This window comes from Mastacembelus armatus, chromosome 15 (assembly GCF_900324485.2).
Source record: "Mastacembelus armatus chromosome 15, fMasArm1.2, whole genome shotgun sequence".
NCBI lineage: Eukaryota > Metazoa > Chordata > Actinopteri > Synbranchiformes > Mastacembelidae > Mastacembelus > Mastacembelus armatus.
Window position 1 is genome coordinate 19,449,083 of NC_046647.1, and position 19,018 is coordinate 19,468,100.

At 40.0% G+C, this 19,018-nt stretch overlaps 2 protein-coding genes across 17 annotated transcripts in view; both read left to right on the forward strand.

Annotated features, from left to right (window-relative positions):
- Positions 1-5,080: 5,080 nt before the first annotated feature.
- On the forward strand, positions 5,081-10,352 carry thumpd2 (THUMP domain containing 2). 3 transcript variants are annotated; one of them, XM_026308496.1, is made up of 11 exons: positions 5,081-5,261; positions 5,844-5,982; positions 6,150-6,833; positions 6,941-7,059; positions 7,385-7,462; positions 7,661-7,713; positions 8,095-8,182; positions 8,543-8,614; positions 9,041-9,155; positions 9,535-9,655; positions 9,837-10,352. In XM_026308496.1, the coding sequence occupies exons 1-11, from the start codon at positions 5,151-5,153 to the stop codon at positions 10,180-10,182; spliced, it is 1,926 nt and encodes a 641-aa protein (XP_026164281.1). In that variant the 5' UTR covers positions 5,081-5,150; the 3' UTR covers positions 10,183-10,352. The 3 variants fall into 3 exon arrangements, with proteins under 3 accessions (XP_026164281.1, XP_026164283.1, XP_026164284.1); XM_026308499.1 differs by having other exon boundaries at positions 5,139-5,261; positions 5,897-5,982; XM_026308498.1 differs by lacking the exon at positions 7,385-7,462.
- Positions 10,353-11,313: 961 nt separating this feature from the next.
- Positions 11,314-19,018, forward strand: part of LOC113131590 (mitogen-activated protein kinase kinase kinase kinase 3-like) — a 33,611-nt gene continuing 25,906 nt past the window's right edge. For all 14 annotated transcript variants that reach the window (XM_026309013.1, XM_026309016.1, XM_026309014.1 and 11 more), the window contains exon 1: positions 11,314-11,543. In XM_026309013.1, coding sequence (XP_026164798.1) covers positions 11,445-11,543 — 99 coding nt within the window. In that variant the 5' untranslated portion in view covers positions 11,314-11,444. The remainder of the gene's footprint in view (positions 11,544-19,018) is intronic.

A 19,018-nucleotide genomic window follows, 5' to 3' on the forward strand; every position in this document is an offset into this window, starting at 1 on the left:
TGCTGCAGTAAAGATTAACCAAGACAACACAGCAGAAAATTGAAACTCAGCTGTAAACCTAGACCTCCCCCTAGCTGTACCAAGCAGGAAGTGCAACCAGTGTAAACTTGGAAGGGTTTTTCATGTCCTCAAAGCCAAACGGCCCGGCCTGTTATGTCCGAGTAATCTCCATCTGGGAAGGTTTTTGTTGCCTGGATAATTGAAACCTCTGAGAGCAGTTATTTTGCACTCTTTCTTGTGCTGCTATCATTAAGTGAATGGATAACAGTGAAATTAAACTAATCCTCCTTGTGCTGGGGGACTCCCTGGAAGAAGCCAGAGGTCCTTGGGAATGAAAGTAATAGCTACAAACTCTTTATGGCTGTGTCACAGACTGAAAAAATAGGCCAAGGGCTTTCATTTTTTTATTTAGCTAAATGGAACAGCAGCCTTGGTGGTGGTGTGATGTTGACTTTTTTTACTTGATAAAATATGGGGCAAGGGGATTTGGGATTTTATGTAGTGTGAGAGATGTTCTTTATTAACTGGGACAAGGGCTTGTGAACTGTCAGATTTCAGAGTTTTGTGTGTATGCAGTCACTACAGTAGCTAAATGAACTTCCCCATACATTGTTGGGGACTTAATTAATTTCTGTATTAACAATGCATCACAAAATGATCTGTCATCTGAAATTGGCCATTCATAGTGACAAAACCACTGAGAATTATCACCTGACTATATGAAGCTTTTTAGTGTCTAAAACTAATAATTTCTCATCAGCCTTGTTTCGAGCCACATCAGGCAGCTATTCTAGCACAATAGCTCTGATAAACCCAGTTAACTCTCTGCACAGCACAAAACAGCAGGCAGCTGCTCAGGAGTCATATTGGTAGAGACCAGACCAAAGCCAAAAGCACAGTGAATGCTAATGTGCTAATGTTGCTACCAATATAACCATACCTGCTTTGTAATTTGAAAACATTCTGATCTTGTGTTGCACTGCCTCCAGGTCCCATTACTCACATAAATACTGCACTAAGATAAAGTTATATATGTTGCCATATAGGCCAATGTACACTGTCTTTGCACTTCACCAGAGCATGGATTCACAGAGAAGAAACCTACGTTACTCTCACCAATTGGATGAGTGCCTCTTTAGAGCTGAAAGATTTGCAGCACTTAAGCAAATCAGCTAAATTGGCAGAGACCAACTTCACCACAAATAGAAGAATTGACCTTTTCAGTGGACTACGTTCCAAAATGTAGTATAAAAAGAACAGGTGTGAAAAATAAAATGAAGGATGACTGAATGCCATTTTGCTGCTTCAGTCTCAGGATCCTGGTTCTGTGCATGCAGGCATGCTGCCACAGACTGGAATAAAACAGGCCCTCTGTTAATCTTATTAACTGTGCTTTTCTGTTTAGAAATTCCCAAAGGAACAAGCTGAACTGAATTTTTTAAAATGTACATATTTAATTAATATGATTCTGAATTCGTAATTTGATTTAAGATCACACAGGATATGAACACAAAACACAAACAAGCACATGGAAAGTAATTATAATATGTCTAAAAACCCACACTTGTTTACCATAAATATACCAGGTGTTGTAATAAACATGACAATGATATGATGGTGTTTACAAAATTGAAGACAGCAAACCTGTAGGACACACACAACAGGCACAACACAAACCATGCATGGACCAATACACACACTTTTCCTCATTTCCATTTCACTCACCTTCAGTCTGCTTGTTGATTTTAAAAGCATCTGTCAGTTTGATGCAGTGGTTACTGGTCGATCTCGTTTGCTGGGAGTGTGTTTGTATGTCTGTACGTGCATCAATGGACGCTTGGCCTTGTTGACATACTTCACACTCCTATGAGAGCAGTAAATATTTTAATGTGCTCATGTCACAAACATACACACACACACACACACACACACACACACACACACGCCAATGCTCGGGATGTACACGTATTGTACATACATGGTTAAGTGTTGAGCATTCAGTGCCCCGTCTCTCTCTATTCCACTCGGATTTTTCACACTGTCTCTTTCTAAAGGTCTCATTTCCATCTGAGAGTGAAGTGAAAATAAAAGGACAGAAAAAGGGGGAGCAGGAAATAGAGGATGAGAGAAGAGAGAAAGCAAAGAGGAGTTGAAGGGGGGAAAGAGAAATGGAAAGCAGTGGGAAAAGATGAAAAGATACAGTCATTATTAAAGTAGGAAGGAGTTGGACAAGAACGACTGATGGAGTGAACCTACATTACAAACCACACACACGTAAGCAGATGAATGATCTGGCCTTTTATATGACAGCACTCTTGAAACTTCACTGAATATTAATCATCACGAACAGAATGTGTAATTTACAAGATAATGCCACTTGAAACATAAGTTTCACTTTTAATTAGAAAATAGGTCAATCAGTGAAAGGACACAGGGCATTAACACTGTGCAAGTGAGTGTTTCGGTATAATCCACGTGTTCATGTGTATCAGTAACTGACTGCAGTCAAAGGGAAGTTATAGCATCTGTGAGTCAGTTTGTTCATGTCAAAGTTTCAAAGGTTCAGTCACGTCTCTCAAAGTTGCCCACCTTTCTTGGAGATTTTTCAGATTATTATCAAATGACCTAAGTAAGAAATTTGCATGGTGGGTCTTGGCTCCGCCTCACTCACCTCACCCCTGTGTTTTTTTTTTTTTATGGGGGACACTCAATAAATACATACCATGACAGGAGACTCTGGGTCACTGGAGTCCTACTTTCCTTAGTTTCACCAGGTTTCTTATTTCATTCATTTTGTCATGTTGTAGTCCTATTTGTATGTGTGAGTCTGATTGTACTTATCGTTATCTATGCAAATCTTTATATCTGTGCAATTGTCCTGATTTTGTTTGCTGTTTTATCAACACTTTACATTATTGTGTCTTTCTGAACCCATCAGCCTGAAGCTCTACATAAACAGGACTGCACATAATGGTGTTGTAAAACAAAGCTAATGTTTTATTTGCAATCCTCTATTCCCCATATTCAGCTATAAATGCATTTCCTACCATTTCTTTCCTTATATTCTGTGCCCTTTACCCCTCATCATCGTTTCTCCTCTTTTCTTCACCTCTTTCCTCCGTTTTCTGTCTTCTTTATCCCCCCCCCCTTCCCTCACTTGCTCTCTCAGATCATTTATGGTGTGTGGAGGGGAATAAAAACAACTTTAATGTGCAGTAATGTTGCATGGCTGGTGTGCCAGGTGGCCTCCATTTTGTGAAGCTGTTGTGTTCATTTAGCAGCAGTGGGGCTAATTATCGCAAATGGCAGCTGTTGAAAGAAGTATTAATGTCTCCTTTCTACATGGATACATCCAATATTATGGGCTGATGAAAGCAGTCACAGGCTGAAATATAAAGAGCGAGAATAAAACCTGAATTGTGTCTTATTAGTTACAAGCCCCATAAATCCAACTTTAATTTTAATTAAAGCTGTCACTGACTAAAGGAACTATAATTATCATCCATCTTGCAGCCCAATAACATTATATCTGGAGCACTGTGATGTTACAGGAGGGCCATTATATGACAGCATGTAGTATTGACAGCAGAGAAGCTGAACAAAAAAAAAAACTAACGTCACAAGAGAAAATCTCAGTTCAGGCCTTTTTTTTCTAGATGATGACAATGGGCAAAACCGACAACAGAAATGTGCTTGATGAATCATGTTTCCATTATTAATTATTATCATTAGCGTCATTCATCATTAGATTGACATAGTTTGAGTGCTTATGAAATACATTTTTTTGTGACTCTGATGTCAGTGTGTCTGCTTATTCATCTCTTTAGTCCACTCTCAATAAGCAATGAATGGGATTGCCCTGACTCATGAAATCTGTGCTAAAAATCCAGCCTCACTGAGTCACTAGTGTCCATTGTGTCTTAGACTTTTTTTTAAACCACTTAATCTCCATCTGCCAGACAGGAGATTGCTTTATATTACCTGATCTGGCCGTACCCAACAGTCAGTGTATGATGATATGCTATGTCATTCCCAGACTATAGAATTAAAACTGCTGCTGATTACAGTAGAATTCACTCACAAACTCTTCATTCCAGTAAGAAAACATTTAATGCCTTCTGCTTAATGGAAATTTATCTCACCCTGAGACTCAGTGAGACTTTGGAGGTAGGCACTGTGTCATGTTAGATGATCGTGGTGCTCTATGACTCACTAACAGTAGGCACTAGTCACTATGACTGGGGTACTTGACATGCCAGCGAGAACAAGGAGAGATGTTTAAGAGTGTGACATCGCAGGAGGAAAGACAGAGGTAAGAAAGAGATTTAGAGAATGAAATGTTCTCTGTGACCCTAGTAGACATAGAGATAAAGTGAAAATGATCTGGAAGCACTTATTTCTCCTGTGAGTTTTATTAGTAATGTCCTTCCATCTTTGGAAGAACACTTGTTCAGGTCTAAATGAATCGTTGTGTATATGCAGTTTGTTGTTTTGTTGAACTAATGGGTCTAAAGTGCAGACCAAGCCATTTGGGTAAATATATGTGTGTGTGTGTACATGGCTTTCTATATTTGTGGGGACAAATTTGGTGATATTTCTGTGTTATAAGGGCATTTTGGATGATTCGCACAAGTCTGAAGGGCTGTTTGAGACTTAGTTTTAGAGTTAGTGTTAGAATTAGGTTTAATTTAGGATGAGATTAGGGGTTGGGGATGGGCACATTGTCTCAGTTAATGGGCTGACTGCTATAGAAGACCCAATAATGTTGATCTAATATAATCTGTCATTTAAATCGATGTATTATAATTAATCACAAACTGAAGGCTTATTGTTGTGGCCTTTGTGCTGCTGTATCCCATCATGCTCATTATCATGGTGTTATTACAAAGAAAATCGATTGCAACAACTCTGAGCCCCATTGACACATAATTACATTCATATATGTGACAAATATAACGATTAACATGCAAATTGTTTCTGTTTGTGAAACCAGTTTTTATTCTTCCCACTGTAGAAGAGAGACCCCTGCTGGCCACGAGGGGAAATGCACGCTGTTGACGTACTTCCGTTTCCGGTGTAAACAGAAGACACTATGGCGGTTTTTATTTAGACGTTTTCATTTGTTGACACATTTACACTTTTACTGTAAAATGACTGAACCGCGAAGTGAAAGAGGCTTAGTTCGCTATTACTGCACCGCCGGGAACGGCATGGAGCCTTTTTTAACCGAGGAGGTGACGAGGAAACTGGCAGCTGAAGATGTGAGTGTTTCTTACCTGCAGTGATTAGTGGATCAATAATTCAGTCGAATTATATCGGATAGTTTAATGATTGATCAGTTGTTTCTGTCGTTTTTTAAAGAAAAGTCGTTTTCTGTCTTCAGCTTTTCAAATGTGATGTACCTTTGATGAACTGAACCCACTGTGGACTATTGGACAAATCATCGATCACGTTAAAAATATGTTAATCATTAAGCTTATTGACAGTGAAAATAAATAAATCCTGCAGTCGTGTGTAGTTTAAATTAGATATAAAGGATCTTTTCCCCAAGGAAATTTGAGGCTTTTTGTGTCATGATCAATATATGGATTTTATTTTGTAAAATATTAGTTAACTCTCTGAAGATCAATGTTTTAATTATGGAATTGCTTTATTATTCATGGACATTAGCAGCATTGAACTCTGTTTAGGACGACAGGAAATCCTGAAGTCTCTACTAATATGTCACTTGATTTATTTGTTACTCATAAATCATTAGGGCTTTATTAAATTGTTGATTTTTTTGGCTACAGGGTAGAATGTTTAAACACTGGCCTGCTCTTTTTGGTGTTGTGTATGTCCAGGTGTGCCAGATACCAGGTAAAGTGTTGTTCAATTCCTCTGCGACAATCAACAGAATCAGCGAGCTGAAGGCTGCAGAGAGACTTTTTCTCCTGTTGAAAGAAGACTCACCTGTGCGACTGTCGGCCCACATCAGCCCAGGTGCCCAGCTGACACATCAAATACACGCATACATGTTCAAAACATGACAGATAACTTAACAGATATTAAATTGTGTACCTGTGTTTTAGTTCTGGTGCCTTAAAAGTATGTTTATTTGAAGCACAAACTCTTTGCAATTTAGTGCTTAATCATATTGATATTCATAGGGAAGGCAGCCACTGTTCTGCAGTCCAGACTATTGGATGACAAGAATCAATGGACAAAGGCTGTATTGACCTGGAGCCGCCTGCAGGGGGAGCTACAACAGAAGGTCAGAGGAACTACTGCCCTGGGAATGTCAACGGAGGAGGGGACAGGGAGTAAAGATCAGAGGGAAGAGAAGAGCGATATGAAGACAAGAAAAACTACAGGAGAGCAGATGGAGGAGGACAGTGCAGACAGGAGGCTGAGAGCTGTCAGAGAAAATGGAGCACACACACTGGAAAAGAAGAGAAAGAGAGAGGAAGAAGAGAGAGAGGTTGACAAAGTGAAGGATGTGCAAAGCAAAACTGAGGAAGAGACAAGTGTAGAACCTTGCACTGAAGCTCACACATTGGAGAAAAAGAGAAAGAGGGATGATGATGAAGAGAAGGAGGTATGGAGGGATGCAGCTCGACACTCTAGTAGTGAGAAGAATGTGGAGAAAGACTGTTCATCTGAGAAGGAAAGAAGAAGATATGAAGAAGATGAGAGAGGAGTGATAAGTGGTACATATGGAATGATATCAGGAGACAGTGACAAAGAATCAATTTGTGACTCTACAACACCCAGACTACACCACTGTGTGGACAGTAGCAGAAGGAGGATGAGTGACATGGCAGAGGACTTTGCTGCAGAAAGTACAGACAATGGTAATATGGTCAATTTGTATGTAGACGTTTAACATTTTTTTAGTTTTTGTTTTGTATTGCTTCTTTACATCCTCCCATCTTTTCATGTTTGTGTCCTTGTAATAAAGTGAAGGTTGCTGGAGGACCTAAGACACTACTGCCATCCTGCAGGATAAAACCAGAGCCGGCAACTTTTAGGATCAGCTGCAAGTGTACTGGATCTCTGTCCCGATACTACAGCACACAGGTAGTAGAAGTTAAAATGCAGATGTAAAAAGCATTATAAAGTTAGAATATTGTCTCTGATAGGTGTATATATGAAGAAGTAATAAAAGACTTAAAACACACATAGTTTGCTCTGTGTGCTTCTGAAGATCTTAATAGTACACATTGTGAGGCTGAAAAAATACATCCATCTCATCAAACTGTATACATTGTACAAAGTGAGAAATAGTCCACATCATCTAGTCAGACACATAGAAACAGGCATCCATATTCACTGGAGGCCTGAGTACATTATACATGTGTATATTAGGTTAAGAGGAATGAAATGTTTGCAAATACAAATACAGGAGGTGAGCAAAGTGATTGGAGTAGGTGTGAGCAGACTGATGGGCTGGAAGGCTGATCTGAAGAATCCACAGCTGGAGGTAAACTTTTTTTTTTTACTACTGTGGTGATCTATCTTCCTAATCATATTGGTTATAGTTAATGTGGTTGTAGTAATGTAGTAATGTTCTGCATGTCTTCGTAAGTGTATTGTCTTTGGATTGTGGTGTTGGCTTCCTGAGACTCTCTTGTTTGTCCTTTCAAATATAGCATTATTAGCTGTTTGTTTTATTCTGCAGGTAAATGTTAATTTGAGTGATGACCACTGCTTGTTGGGGATTCCACTGACCAGGTAACTGACCCAAAGTCTTTCTCTGTCAGTAATTAATAATTGCTATATACGTTTTTGGAGTGACCATCAAAATATCTACAAAAGAAGGAAGTTTAAACATAGTGTGTAACAGCCATATATGGTGCAGCTGTTTGCAGAGTTTGTAGCTTTTCTAAAACTATTGTTTCTGCAATTTCTCTGTGCTGTGACCACAAGCCTCATGTTATAATCAGAACCCAGACTCCTACAAACAGCGCATCACGCTATATGTGTATGAACATCTATGTTTCACAAACACAGGGGTTTTAGCCCTGATTGCTCAGTAAACCTGTTTCATATCACAACTTTTATTAATATGATGAGCTGTCTGTTATATAACATTACCTCACTTGTCTCCTCCAGGTTACCTCTTGCTAACCGGAGTTACATTAAAACCACAGGACTGAGGCCCACAGTAGCCTGGGCTATATCTTCACTGGCACAGATACAGGTACTAAAACACACAGTTGCTGGATGCCTGCTACTGTATTTTTTATAGTGTGTATATTTATCTCCTCTGTAAATATAAGTAAAATACTTTGAAATGTTTATTTTGTTTATATATGCACATCATTAAAAATCAAGGAATGTTTTAACACATTAAATGTGACCATTTAGCTTAAAACTACTACCCTGAAGCTGACTTATTTTTAGACTTTAGCTTTAGGTTTGTTGTCTATAACTTAACAGTTTGTTTGCTAATACATTTGCATGCTCACTGGTCAGAATATGATGTAATATTGCCCTTGAGTCACAGTTGCACTGCAGGTGCAGGTGGCCATCTTTCTGAATGTTTTCTCCTGTTTCCCAGCCAGGTTTCTGTGTTGTCGACCCAATGTGTGGGGTGGGAACCATCCTAATAGAAGCAGCACAGGAACACAAGGTCAGGACAGAAATCTACACAGTGTTCCTATGTGTCTGTCAACTGCAGAAATGTCTGAAAATTTGAACTTTATTGGTTTAAAAAGTTATGGAATTTAAGAGAACATCTAAAAAAGCTATAAATGTTCAGTCCAGGTACCTATCATTGCACAACTTGTGCAGTTGTTGATTTCATATGTACTGTATGTTAATGCTGAGAATACTGTTGAGTTCTGTACTAAGGATTTATATTATTTAACTGATGTTTTTTAAATCATTTGATTTGATTTGACAAGTCATCTCTGGTCTAATTGGAAATGTCTGAGGTTTTGTTTTAAAAATGTATTAGAAGATTATTGAAGAAGATTAATACACTTTACTTTTGAGTAATAATGTGTAGCATGCAGGTGCTACTCCACGATTATGATCTGATCTCTGGGATCTTTAGGCTGCCTGTTTCCTGGGTATCGACATTGACGATGGACAGCTGCACAAAGCCAAAGAGAACATAAAGTTTGCAGAGCTGGGAAACAGAATACACCTGCTGAAAGCTTCATCTATGGGTACGATACCTCAACACTGCAGTGATGACAATTTTATGATGTCACTAAACCTTTTCCATTTTTGCCAATAAGCTGATAACCAAAGAGACATTCAGTGTGTGCCTCTGCCCAAGTGTCTTCAACTTGCATGTGTAACTTACAAATGGATCATTAATGCCTTAAAGCAACGGAATCAAATGTTTAAGGTGGTGATGATGATTTACTTAATCCATATATGTTTTTTAAAAATTGAACTCTTTTATTTTTTAGTTTATTGAGTTCACAGTGGCTGCAAAGCTGCATGTTTTGGTTGGGAACCAGTGAGTGGGAGGTGACTGAGAACCTCACTGTCATGTATTAAATTACCTCTTGGCTTGTCTGGCCTCCTCTGTGTGTTCAGTGCTGCCTCTGCCCAGCGCCAGTGTCGATGCCGTGGTCTGTGACCTGCCGTTTGGCAGGAAGTTTGGCACAAAAACAAGCATGGCTGCCAATCTCCCAGTCATTGTCACTGAGATGGAGAGGTTTGTGCCCCTGTTTGTTTTTTTTTCAGTGGTTTTTTCAGTGAACCTAATACTCTTTACAATACTTTTCATTATCAGTGTTAATCTGGTGTGTCAGTAGTCAGTGAATAGCAGAAACCAGTTCCCACTGCTCTCTCTTATGTTTTTACTGAAAAACTGTAACAAATGTTTGAATGTCTAGAGTCCTCTGTGTTGGTGGTACCCTGGTTCTCCTGCTGAGCCCTCAATTATCCTGTCTCCTGAAAAACCTCCTGGCACAGAAACACGCTGGACCAACATCTAACCAAGAAACAAAGACTCACACTGGAGGAGACTGCCCATCCCCTCCTCTGTCTTTGACAAAGCACCAGACTTCCCAAATCCACTGCAAAGTCAAATCCTCGTCTTCTCAAGAAACAAGCCCTCAGTCAGAGCTGCAACACTGTCTGCCTCCCCCTCTCTCCTCCCTGAAGCTTCAGGCAACTGTGAGAGTCAGCTTAGGCGCAATAGATGGACTTATCCATAAATATGTCAAGAGGGATGCTTGATTGGTGTTGATGGAAGTTACATTTCAATGTAATTAGTTTTCTTTGTCAGCACAGAAAATAGCTGTCAGGTGGCCACAGATTTCACACAATTACTTTTTAACATTTTTTGCTTGTCTGATGTTTTTTATTGCAAGTTTTATGGAGAAATATAGATTTTTTACCATTCCTGAGGCTGATGCTTGGTTCTTCTAAGACTCTCCTCTTAAAACTGTGCGATCGAACTATCTCATCTGGCTCACTGGTTTTTATGGAGGATTTACAGTAAAGCTTTAAAAACATCTTACAAATATGTAGTTTAAGTGTTTTTAAAGAGGCTCAATAATTTTCTAAAATGGGAGCACTGTAGATTTTCGAAAACAGTAGTCAAACAGGTATAAATTGGGCCTTTCTGCTTCTAATAGATGCATATTTGGTGTTCTAGTCTGTTTTTACAACAAACAATGTGTAATGAGATTTACAAAAAATAAAACTATTGAGTTCATGTTCATGCTGATGTTACCCAATGAAACTGCCTCACTAGTGTTTTAATAGTTTTTGGCAAAGTAATGGAGGAATATATCAGGATTTCTTATCGTGAGAAGACTGGTTGGTAGAATCAGTTCATTGTTGTTTTCTGGTCATTGTTGATACTAAGCAAAATAGTGAATATCATTAGTCCTAGCCTTTAAGGTGCGTGAAATGGCAGCTGAAAAGGTTTCAGGAAAGGGACTTCTGTTCAGACCCCATATGCAGAATCATAATATTGCCATCTGCCAGTTTAGCCCTGCTTAGCCCACTTTTACACTGAAGGGCCAGACATGGCCTCAAAGGGCTTAGTGTTTTCATTCATTTCCCCTTTAACTGTAAACTTTGTGTTTCTAGCTCCTGTGCAGATTTAAAAACATGGTGTCACATCCAATAGTGTTGAAATTAATCAGTTAGATTCAGTATAGGTTTGTTTTTTCTCTGGTCTTTTTAAAACTACTTGCACAAACAAATTGAAAATGGCCAATTAATGCTTTTACTGCTTTGTAGCTTTAAATTACTTAAAAACAAACCAATGTTAAATGTCCTAAATTCAGCAGCTCCTGGTCTGACTCCATGCACAGGCTACGCCATGAGGTCCATTGCGCATGCCCAGAGCGCAGTGGAAGCCATGTTGGAGCTAGAGTGGGATCGGTCTGGGATTTTCTGACGCCGTATGTTTTTCTTAAAATATCCCTTTTCATACATTGTTGGGGTTCGTCAACTGTGCGCGATCGGCGCCGTAATCGGCAGTGGAAATGATGAACTCCAGTGTCGACCTGTCCCGCCGGAATCCGCAGGAGGATTTCGAGCTGATCCAGAGGATAGGAAGCGGCACGTATGGAGATGTGTACAAGGTAAACTGCAGTGAGTTCCATTATCGGACACAGAGCAGTTAGACGTGTAGCCAGCTGATTGAGCTATATGGTTTAATTGTAAATGATCAGCGATGTTTTAGAAAACAACCATCACTAGTTCCTTTCTGAAATACGCGTGTTTTCGCTGTTGATGTTTACTGATGCGCTACTTAATCTGCTACCCGTGCCCCTAATTCCATTATCGGACACGCAGCCAAGGTTGGTGCTGGCTGATGTTTTGTGGTTGTTATTGTTACTGTCGACATTACGGCCATCCGTTGTTCACCTGCTTAGCATTATAGCAGTAGGGGGAGTTAGCAGTTACAATGATTGGCTGGTTAGAAACCATAAATAACTACGGCTAACGTATCGTTGACTGTGGGTTGACGGTAAACCTTTAAGGTTAGTCGGAGCTCAGGCGCAGAAATCACATTTAGTTTTTCACTGTAGTTCGAGTCGTTACAAAGAAATAGTGACATGCTTGTTCACACGTCGTATACTGTGCTAGTTTTAAAACCTGCTGTGAATAGTTAGTAGAGGTTAAGACAAACAAACGATAAACAAGACGTGTCCGATAATAAACATGTAGCCATGTTAGCTGTCCGAGAATGGACGCAGCGGGGCTGATAAGCTGATAGCACCAAGAAGCTAACCAGGCTTTATGCTGTTTTGTGGAAAGATTGTGACACCGAGACAAGGAGCGGTGATTTGCTGCATGCCCGGGGACACACACGAGGCAGCGGGTTCACCATTAGCCCTAATATTGCAGAGCTGCTTGGAAAAACGGTCCAGTTTAGCCCTGACAAGAGACTGACAGCTGCCTGTCTGCAAATCTAGTTTGGCCAAACACGATGAGCAAAGCTGCAACAACCTATCGTATCTTTACTACTCACGTTGTAACATCAATAAACACTAGTCACAGACACCAAGGAGCTGTGCCTGTGCAGAATGTTTGATTATTGTTGCACTGCAGCTGATGCTGGTCCCACACCTTCCCAAGGCCCTGTGCTGGGGTCCAAAGCCTGGGATCAAGTTATAGAAACACAACAAGGCATATGCAAAGTCTAAAATAATACATGAAACCATAAAGTAATGCTGCAGCATAGAAAATTAAATACCATTGTGCAGGATTGGGCTGCTGTAAATCCACAGGAACATAAGTCCCCCGATAACACTGCATTTAGTTATAGTAATCTTATCAAGTATGAGGAACTCAAGAGCAGCCCACCACTGAGTATGAAAAACGAGTTTTTATCCAAAATATCAAACTCATTTTTTTAATTCTCTGCTTCTTTGTAGGCGTTATATTAGCCTTAACTGCTTGAGTGACGTATCACTTCTCTGTAATCGCTCTATTAGTCAGGTTATGCAAGTTAAACATCCAACTCTTAGCTCTGTATGTGTTTATGTTGCAGGCGTTCTGATCTGGAATCTAATTTCAGGACTCTGCGAGGGAGAGGCACAGACTTGAGATTCATTAAATGTTTTAATAGGTCTAAATGATGTTTGGTTAACCTCCAGACTGGTAATTTACCAGAATGTTAAGTGTTTTAAAGACCTGAGGTGTGAAAGATTTCACATCTTTTTAAACACAGAGCTGCCATTAATTCATAAAGTGCTGCCTGTTATTATTTCCTTCTCCTCTCCCTGTTGCAGCTAATCTTGTTTGTTTCTAATTTAAGTTCAGTATCTTGCCTTGTTGCAGACACTCAACTCTGACACAGTCTCTTCACCAGCCCAGCAGGTCAGAGCTAACATGGTCACTAGATCTTTCCCAAACAACGTGCAGCTGATTAATGTGCACTCACACACCTTCAGAAGCTGTTACAAAGTGCATATATTCTACTATTGAACAGGAGTGTTTAAATAATGTTACACTTTCCTGGTAGAAACCTTGATATTATTACATAGCTGATTCTGTAGTTCATAGTAACAGCGGGAGTTTTGCTGAAGGACCCTTGGGGGCTCAAACCTGAGACCTCTGGATTAAAGGATGTGCTTCTAAGCACCATGTACTTGGGAAACCTCACTGATGGCTATATTTGGTTCTACTGCCGTGTGAAAATCTTTGGCTTGGATAGGAATGTTTGAGCAGGAAACAAAGTGTGAACTCTGCAAACTTGTTTTCTCCTCTGTTTGTATCCCTGCCTCTGTGACTGAGACACTAAAGGAGGTTTGGCTGATAGTGACCATAAGAGCACAGGTTTAAACTTCGGTGCTTATAGGAATGATCTTTGAATATCTTTGATTTTCTCAATGATGGTTCATTTTTGAAGCTCTCAGTAAAGCTCACACAATAAAGTGATCAGCTTTTATACTGAAGATTCAGAGATTTTCCACAGGATTGGATCTTTATCAGGGAGAAAAGACTAACGGGGATTAGATCATCCTGTAGCACCAAAACTCTCCCATTTCAATGAAATTCTGAAGTTGCTTCTTCACAGTCATGCCACAGACTATCTAATAAAAAGGACACTGTGTCAGTTTTTACACTGTATTGATTGGTGATCATTGTAATCACTAAGTTTGGTTACTAATGTCAGTGACAGGCTCATTGTACGGTCCACTGTAAACAACTCCAGCTAGGATTGTTCACATCTGATTTGCCGTTCCTAAACACAAATCTTTAGCTTTGTGTCGATACTGGAAAGAAGCCGCCTTACTTTCCTTGTAGTGGAGGAGACAGCACAGTGATTTTCAATTTCTTAACCTGCATTAGCCTTTCTCACTTTTCTGGCTTGAAATGTCAGTGGACAGCAACAGTTAACCCTCAGAATTCCTGAACGTGATGACAGTAAACAGCATGTTTATCAGTTTACCAGTGTGACTGGTGTGTGTGATGCTTTAAAATGAAGACAAGAAACAGACTAGGGAAGACAAATGTCTGACGTTGAGGAGTCCAGCGCGCTTGCTGATGTTAAAGATACGATTTGAATTGATTTGTCATGGGGTGGAGAAGAGACAACTCTTCCGTTGCACTTTGCCATGAAAACCTGCTCCAGGCTGCTGCTGTAATGGCTGCCTTTGCTGTCTGTGCATCACAAGACATTGCATAAGCCAGGTATTTACCAATGTGAAGGATCTGATGTTTAAATAGGGTTCCTGGCTTGTTTTGTCAGAGTGACAGAGGTTGTGGCAGGTGTCAACCTTCGCTGGGGATGGAGAGATGTTAATGACAAATCAAGTAGTGTAGGAAGAGGAAAGTAGAGTTAAATAAGATAATGGCTGATTTGTGTTGATTTGAGTTTTGTATGGCCCATCTCTCTCCATAAAAGGAACCGAATGGTGAAGATGTCCATCACTAGTCCATGGTTGAAGTGTCTTTTTTGTTATACATACACATGCCCCTAATGTAGGGACATGCATAACAGTAATAAATTTGATAGGGGTTGCAATTTCCACTGGTCAGACCTTAGTGTGCGTGGCACAGCTGAGCTGCTGAGGTCCGGGAATGCAGGAATCCTCACTTCCTCAGTGCGTGTGTGTGTTCATGTCCTATTGTTTCACACTGCTCCAGCAGAGGAAGACGATAGAGCAGCAAGCCGCAGCAAACACACACAGAGGATTGTATCGTTGCATGCAGAGACACACATGCAGAGACGGCTATGGAGTCACAGTCACAGTTAGAGCTGCTGGCTCAAAACCATCCTGTTTTTGTCATTGTTCCTCCATTTGTTTTCTCACTGAGGTGAATATACAGAGCTCTGCCTGCATTCACAAAAGCTCTGAAGCAAAGTTTCCTGAGATCCTTAGATTCAAATCCTAAATTTAGTCTCTAACCTGGTACGCGGGTTTATGTTTGCCAACTATAGTTAATGTGTGCAAGAATTTGTCTTGGTGCCTACACAGTAAATGACATTGTAGTACATTTAAGTCTGGGTTTGAGTGGTTAAATAGTGCATCAATATGTAAACAAATAGGGCTGCAATGATTACTCAAGTAAATCAAGGAACTTGATTACATAAAATCCTCGAAGCAAATTCTTTGCCTCAAGTATTCGTTTAATAACTTTTACTTGCGTTATCGGACCTGCTCCGCCTAGGGATCGTTGTTCCACACGGACCGGCTGACAACACGGTGCAATGCGTGTATTATGAAGTAGAACTGGCGAACCACACCAGCACTTCGTCAGTATTTCAACATCTGAACAGAAAGCATCCAGTTGGAAACAAAGTAGTGAACTTAATTAATAATTAATGTTAAACTGCAAGTAAGCAATGCACCAAATAAGCTGACTCCTAAAGCATCCAGTTGTGGACCAGAACGGCTCACCCAGCAGAGCCGATACAAGGTAACACCATTTCAAGGTAACTGTCATGAATTACACGATAGTTTTATTTCAAAATGCAAAAGTCTATTTTATCTGATTATTCAAGTAATCGTGGAAATATTTGGTAGAGTACTCGACTCCAAAAATGATCGATCGGTGCAGCCCTAGAACAAAAGACGAGGTCAGTGTGGCCATGGCACAACCAGCTGTTTAAAGTACCATCTATGAACTAGATCCTGCCACTTGTATCAATATATTTATTGAATATTTGCAAGGATAAGCTCTTGTTTAAGAAAACATCTGCAGTGGAGACAGTTAATAGTGTGGCAGTTCTCTGCAGGGTCGACTCTGGGCCTCTCTCACAAACTATACGTTTCTGCATTAAACTGCAAAACTTCCACTCTGTGGTTTGAACTTTTCTGAATTACAGGATTTGAGAGTGTCATCAAGCCTGATTCATTACATCTAAAAAATCAATTCCTCCTTAAAGTTCACCTTAAAAGACCTCTATGAAAACAGATATAAGTATATATAAGTACAACATTAAAAATAAATCTTTTTGGTTGAAGATAACAGTCTTGGTTGGTACCATTATGGGATGATTTGCAGTTTTATCCTCTAGTAGAGTAATCTATGCTTGTGATGTGTTTTTTATGTGCTAGAGAGACATACACACTGTTTGGGTGGGTCAGTATAACAACAGTGTGTGAAGAGGTTTTGGTATGTGACACATATTACCTATCACATCTTGAAGTCAGTGGAGCAGAAGGAGAATCGGTCACAGTCATCTTATCAGATGTCGTGTGTGGCAGCACCTGCGTATAAAGGTCCATATTTTATTTTTTTTAAACACAAGCTTTGTTTGTTCCCCAAACGTGTGAAATGTCCGAGCCTGGTTTAAGAAAGAAGGATTACAGTATTAAATGCTGGGTTTTAGTTCCTCAGGATGGATGAATTTCCAGTGTATGAAAAGAAGGACCTGCACTATATTGGTAAACACTGACATGTGAGAAAAAATAAAGGAACCAAAAATGTTTTTGGTCAACATTAACTGATGCTGCTTTTCTGAACTGAAGAGATACGTGTCTTCTTTGAATGAGTAGGTATTTTATACACTGCTCTTCGGTTTTGAAACACCTCATCTGTTCCCCTTCTGTTTGTAACAGCTGAGCAGTGTAGTTGTTAAAAGCAAACTTTTGCCTTCTCTGGGCAAGTGACAAAATGAAGACTAGTGAGTCATGCTATTTTCAAACTCATTTTTGTTTCTCATACAGAGAAATGGATGCTTGTTCCTACAGACAGTGATGTGGATGGTGCACGTTGCTGAGTTAAAAGCCTTTTGGAGAAATTTCAGATGCTTTTTAAGCAAAGACACAATTTTTCATCTGAAATTAAAGGTTTTCATATGACAGCCGTAACATAAAAACTGTGAAATGTACGGCAGTGTGTGCCGTTATGTAATCCTAAAAAAGTCCTACAGTCTGGAGTCCCCCATCAACTCCCATCACTGTAGAACATAAGTGAAAGCATCTCAGCCAAGGGGACCACCACCCTGGCATGACCTGTGACCTTGGTACATCAGAAAAGACGCTTGCCCAGACTACTGACACACCAGATTAACTGTAAAGGGTGCATGTGTGTGTCATTAATCCAGTTTGCACAGAATGGACAACACTGTGGGCAAACCCCCATGGAATAAAAGCAAATGGTGCATCCTTATTTTTTCTACCAATAGTTGCAGGATTACAGCTCAAGCTGAGTGGGATAATTAGCCTGATGAGCTGCATTTGCTTAGGTTGCTCTTGTTTGTTTTTCATGGTCAGAGAGAGAGAGAGAGGGGAGAGAGTGAAATGCCACACTGATCCTCCACTGAGCTGGCCATATGCTGAGTATGTGATACACACACACACCCATGCAGCCCAATAGCAGTGTTAATGATGAATGTGAGCTAAGTGTCTCCATCACTGTGCAGTAGAAACCCACATCAAGCCGCTGCTGACCGAGCGGTACAGTACATGGAAAATACTTCCAATATTCAAGGGCCGCATCTTAACGCCTGCATTTCTGAATTCATTGATCCTTGTGTATTCTCATTATGGCACTGTGTCTTGCACTTGAATACTTAGTACTGAACAAAAATCTGTCAATAAGACAGGAGATCAAACACTGTTAAGCAAGGACAGATTATGAGATGATGGATCATGACATGTAGACATGTAAAAGGCCTGTCATCTCTCTATAGTCTTTTTGTGTCTCTCCATTGGTACTTTGTCTCTGCAGACATATTTTGCCTCTGTCTGTTTTGTGCCACCTTGTAGACAAATATTAAGTTATTTCAAACATAGTCTCTAAATCGTGTTTTTCCCACAATGAAAACAAATAAGTGCTTTTAATTCTGTTATTTCTCAGATCATTTCTTAAGTCATTGCTCTATCGCTGAGTGGAATTTTCTGAGATTCATGGATAGTTCTGATGTGTTGTGGTATTGTCAGTATTACACTACACCCATGAGGGATGTAATTAATTGGTCCATGAATCATATAAGATAACAAATTAGATTTGCTCTGGTTGGTGTAAAAGCTGAGTTAGATTCAATGTGAAAGTTTGTGAACATGGTTGTGTACTTTGTGATTGGCCCAGATGAGCACAGTGTCATTTTACTCCTTCAGCTGGGGCCATGAAACTTTCTGTTACTATGATTTTATTGGCACTTGAATAGGCTGGTAATCGTATTTGCAGTTCCATGGCTACACCAGACGGCAGGCTTCAGTCAGTCGCTCACTCACAACAGCCAACCAGTCAAGTTGAGTCGGGCTGTGTGTTGTTGCCACTAACTGAGCACTATGAGTCATCTCTGGTTTGTCTGCTGACTGAAGACACACTGTCTCTGCTCTGCACTTTGCCTCTCTCTTCTTCTTTCCTCTTAGCGTCGCTTTGTTTCTCCTCCCTCCCAGCTCAGCTTTGTTTCGCTGCTCATCGGCCTCTGGCGTTCCTTATCTTCCTCTGTTCATCTTCACTTGATTTTCTTTTTGAACTCAGAAAATAATTCATATAATTCATAGCTTTAAAAATAAACCTAAAACCCTGTTCTCAGCGTGTTATATCATAGATGAATATTAGTTAGTGCAGCTCTTTCTCCTGCAGTTGTCCTTGAACGTTTTATTTTGTCTCTTCATTGTTGTTGAGTTTCTGCACCAGTGAGGGC